This window comes from Gekko japonicus, unplaced genomic scaffold (assembly GCF_001447785.1).
Source record: "Gekko japonicus isolate JY-2015 unplaced genomic scaffold, Gekko_japonicus_V1.1 scaffold336, whole genome shotgun sequence".
In the NCBI taxonomy this organism is placed as follows: domain Eukaryota; kingdom Metazoa; phylum Chordata; class Lepidosauria; order Squamata; family Gekkonidae; genus Gekko; species Gekko japonicus.
In genome coordinates this window covers 869,248-874,184 of record NW_015172014.1, presented here as the reverse complement: position 1 = coordinate 874,184, position 4,937 = coordinate 869,248, and the positions used below count along the sequence as shown (strand labels likewise).

Genomic DNA, 4,937 nt, shown 5'->3' with positions numbered 1-4,937 from the left:
ACATCCCATGGGTGAAGGAAAAAAGATTCCAGTTTTAAAAATTGCTCCACCAGAACATTAAGTGATTACAGTTTTGGGAAGGCCATACCCTCCCTTCGGGTCCTGAGATGACCAAGAGGAGAGGACAACCTCCGATGCCTGAGCTAGTAAAACCAATACTGGGTCTGTTGCCCCTTTCCCCAAGGAGTCTCATACCGTTAACTGCTGCCGCTGTCCACAGATCAAAAAAAGTCAGCGACTAAATCTTTTTTCCTCTCGTGCAAATCCCCAACAGGACAATGTCACCACCTAGTGACTGAAAACAGAATAGCAGGTTACTTTTAAAAAATCAGTTGTGAAATGGAAGTTCTTTCCCCCCCTGTGGAAGGAGATACAGGATGTTGCTTCCCGCACCTTTTCCTCTTCCCAGCCTGCTTTCTCCTGGAGTGGAATTAGAACTTGAGTCATCAGAAGGGAAGCACCGTATTGCAACGATTGGCTTGCATGGAAGACGGAATAGATCGTTTTGCTATGTTATCCCTGACAGATGCAACAACTTCTGCCTTACACTGGCCAGAAAGCCTGCAGTGGATTTATCACAGTTTGGATGACAGAGGCATCTGCTGTCCCTGCACAGCATCACGAGGCTGCTGCCCCCTGGAGGCTGGAGGCCATATTGCACCTATGGCTTGAAATGGAAGACTCTCTCTTTCTGTCGTTTCTTCTCATCCACAGAGAAGAAAAGTCTGTAGTCTGTGATCCTTCCCATCCTGGCAGAGTGTCTTAAAAGTCCCAGTAGTTGCACGCAAGAGAGAAAAGTTGGGGAGGGGGGGGCACATCCTGAGAAATAAAAGAGGAAATGTGACGGGATTTGTTCAGACAGTGGCTGGCTTTTTTTTTTGGTGGGGGGGTGTGTGTGCCTGGGATGCACACGAGAGGAGAGGAGGGGGGGCGGAGGAAGAGGACGCACCCCCCATCCTCAGGGCTACGTGGCTTCAGCCTTGGATATCTCTTTGATGGGGGGAGCAGCCGTATCTTCCTCCTCTGCTTTCTTGGACAGGACTGACTCAACGACGTTGTGCAGCGACGGCTCACGATACAAAGCCACTGTGCAGGAAGGAAAGAAGGAAGAGGAGGAAATGAGAACGGGACAGGGATCGGGGGCCCTAAAACCCCCCCCCCAGTGGCAATCCTAGCCTACGGGCCCAATCCAACCAGGACACCATCTTGTGTTAACTGCACAGAAATGATGTTTCCTGGGTCTCCCACATTTTCCAGAAGGCCAGTGTGAAAACAGGGCAGGAGCCGTCGCACATGTAGTATGAATGATAATATAAGGATTTTTCGTTCAGATGATTCATATTTCTCTGGTTTTCTAGATTGTTCTCATAAGTAAGATTTTATTAGGATGTGATGAAATAATAGGCCTTTCCCTTGTAGGTTAGAGCATTTTTCTACCTGATGGTATCAGACAAGAAAACAAAATTCTTTTGGTATGGAAGAGAAGTATAGAGTTCATGCTTTTTTAGTTGTTTAGGGTACAACTTTTCAGTGTCTGGGTCAAAATAGAGATTTTAGCTTCATATCAGAGAAAAACACCTTTGTTTGGGTATGAAGAATCCTTGGCTAATACTATTCAGGTTAGGTCAAATAAAACATTTTAAGGTATCACGTAGGCACGCCTTCCTCTATATTTGACCAATGAGTGGACCATTACTCAAATGATGCACTGTCCTCTGTAACCAAATATGCTTTTTGAATGTTATCTTCATGACTATGTCATTTCAAGTGTAAAATTTCATGTACTTCCTGACTGTGTTCAGAAAGCAGTCAATTTTTGAAAGGCTGTTTTGGCCTAACTGTTTTCAGGTGTCTTGATAGTGTTCCCTCTAAGCTGAGTTAGTGTGAGCCAGCTCACAGTTTTTTTAGCCCCGGCTCAGACATTTTTGCCTTAGCTCAGGAAGGATGGGGCTCCAGAGCAAACTAATTTATGCAGTAGCCAAATGGCTCACTCACAACTTTCATGCCAGTCGCTCACAAAGTAGAATTTTTGCTCACAAGACTCCACAGCTTAGAGGGAACAAACACTATGAACCTTCCTCCTCATTTTGACTTCTTTTTTTTGACTGGGAATCTATTTGTATAACACACGAGAGTTGCCGTGTAAGAGTACACACGACCGTGTTAAGAAGGGCCAGGAGAAAGGCAACATGAGCTGTGCAAGAGGCTGCTTGCAGAACAATGGCTCCGCCAGAGAGCACCTGCACATGAGGAACTGTGCAGGGGGGGTACACTTTGAATCCCGGGGACCAGGGCCCAAGAGACTTCCCCGATGCTCACCTTCCAGCAGTTTGGGGAGGAAGTGGGCGGCGGCTTTGGTCTTCTTGACTCGGTTTCCCTTCATCACCTGCCCGTCTTTGTTGATGCCCAAATACCATGACCGTCCTGATTCCCGCTGCCGGTACAGGGTGGAAGAATACATCACATAATAGTTTTCAAAGACACACTCCTTGAAACGGCACTCAGCGGTGAAGTGAGCCTGGAGTGGGGTGAGGGAAGAGAAGGGGGTTAACCTCCCCCTGGCCTTAATGCAGCAGATCTGAGGCTTGACCGTGCCCCTAGAGTCCCCCGTTCCAGAACTGCAAAAGGTGGGTTTCATGGGGCATGCAGGGGGAGGGGAGGCAAGGAAGAGACACCAGCAGAACTCCAGATGCATCTCTGAAACAATGCTCCCTCTAAGCTGTGGAGTCTTGTGAGCAAAAATCCTACTTTGTGAGCTCCTGTCATTAAAGTTGTGAGCGGGCGATTTCGCTGCTGCATAACTTAGTTTGCTCTGGAGCCCCATCCTTCCCGAGCTAAGGCAAAAATGTGTGAGCCGGAGGCTGAAAAACTGAGCTAGCTCACACTCACTCAGCTTAGAGGGAACACTACTCGCAGACAGCTTTTTTGAAGGGGGAGGGGCTCTCCAATTTGGACTGGGGCCGCAGGGTAGAGGTGCGGGATCTAATCCTCCCTCTATGCTATCCTGTCCATCTCAAACGCCCCCCGGGGGCTGCGATCTGCCCCATCAGGAGACACAGGCAGGCTGTACGTTTTCCTCAGTGGGAGATATAGCGGGGGGGCAGGTAGTGGGGTCTTTCCTTAGTCTGTAAAGCAGGATGCATTTTTAGGTAAAGGTTTCCCTTGCTCGAAAGCCAGTCGAATCCGACTCTACGGGGCAGTGCTCATCTCCGTTTCCAAACCGAAGAGCCAGCGCTGTCCGAAGACATTTCTGTGGTCATGCAGCTGGCATGACTAAACGCCGAGGCGCACGGAGCGCCGTTCCCTTCCCACCGAAGCGGTACCTATTTATCTACCTGCAATTTCTTGCTTTCCAACTGCTAGGCTGGCAGGAGCTGGGGCCAGAGACGGGAGCTCACTCCGTCACGCGGCACTCGGGTCCTGAACTGCCGAACTACAGACCTTCCGGTCTGCAGTTCAGCAACCTCTGAGCCACTGTGGCCCAGGACGCATGTTGTGTATAAGAACCTGCCTTGACCTGTCGGATCTCATAACCTAAGCAGGGGTGGCCCTGGCCAGCATTTGAATGGGAGGCCACCCAGGAAGTCTAGGGTCTCTACGCGGAAGCCTGCAATGGCAAACCACCACCGCGGCTCCTCTCTTGCCTTGAACACTCCACCGGGTGGCCAAAACTCACCTGTAATTTGACAGCAACATACAGCAACAGCAAAAACAAATGGAAGTGCAGAAGAGAGAGGGAGGAAATGCTGAAGAATCAGAGAGAACATAACATCCGAAGAGCCCTGCTGGATCCGACCAGGGAGGGTCCCTCCAGTCCAGCTTCCCGTCTCACACAGGGGCCAGCCAGTCCCCCTGGAGGGCCAGCAACAGGGCAGAGAGGCCGAGGCCTTCCCCTGATAAGGAACCTCAGAAGAGCCCTGCCGGATCAGACCAGGGAGGGTCCCTCCAGTCCAGCTTCCCGTCTCACACAGGGGCCAGCCAGTCCCTCTGGAGGGCCAACAGCAGGGTCGAGGGGCCTAGGCCTCCCCCTGACCAGAACCTCCGAAGAGCCCAGCTGGGTCAGACCAGGGAGGGTCCCTCTAAATCCACCCTCCCGTCTCACACAGGGGCCAGCCAGTCCCTCTGGAGAGCCAACAACAGGGCAGAGAGGCCTAGGCCTTCCCCTGATAAGGACACCAGAAGAGTCCTGCTGGATCAGACCAGGGAGGGTCCCTCCAGTCCAGCCTCCCATCTCCCACAGTGGCCAACCAGTTCCTCCGGAGGGCCAGCAGCAGGGCAGGGGGAGTCCTTCCCCTGACGTTGCCTCCTGGCTCTGGGATTCAGCGACTGACTGCCTCTGGATGTGGAGGTTCCCTGTAGTCACCCTGGCTAGTAGCCACTGATGGACCTCTCCTCCCTGAATCTGTCTACTCCTCTTTGCCTGTGGCCATCACGACATCCTCGGGCACAGAATTCCACATTTTAATCCATCGTCGTGTAAAGAAGTATGAGTGTATCCAGATGTTTAACCCATTCTCGAAGTCAGTTGTCATTCTAAGCCCTTCTCTCTCCCTAGGCTTGAGATTCGATAGGCAAAACTGCGTACGAAAGGAGACCCTGGCCCAGCCCCGTAGCTAGGGAATTCTTTGGGAGGGGGCCTCGTGGGGCCCACCAGCTAATTAAATGGAAGTACAGTGCAGGTGGTAAGTTGGAGCACTTTGGGGGCAGCCCAGGAGGGAGGGGGCCCAGAAGAAACACTAGGGGGGCGGGCCCCATGGGCCCCATGTTAGCTATGGGCCAGCGCCTGGCCCCACATTGGAACCCCACTCTTCCCCCCCCCCAACATTTGGGGTGCAGTAAGAGGTGCACGCCACAAGGTGGCACTGCACTATGCCCGATTCCAGGCAGGTGGTTCTGAAACGGGCTGGGAACTGGGGGGGGGGGGGGGCCCTCTCACC

The 4,937-nt window shown here is 52.2% G+C and overlaps 1 protein-coding gene across 1 annotated transcript in view; it reads right to left on the bottom strand.

Annotated features, from left to right (window-relative positions):
• Nucleotides 1-884: 884 nt before the first annotated feature.
• The window catches only part of FGF11 (fibroblast growth factor 11), a 13,123-nt gene continuing 9,070 nt past the window's right edge, over nucleotides 885-4,937 (bottom strand). The window contains exons 4-5 of the mRNA XM_015420313.1: nucleotides 2,320-2,518; nucleotides 885-1,086 (exon numbers count right to left, since the gene is read on the bottom strand). Of these exons, the coding sequence (XP_015275799.1) occupies nucleotides 965-1,086; nucleotides 2,320-2,518 (321 nt within the window). The 3' untranslated portion in view covers nucleotides 885-964. The remainder of the gene's footprint in view (nucleotides 1,087-2,319; nucleotides 2,519-4,937) is intronic.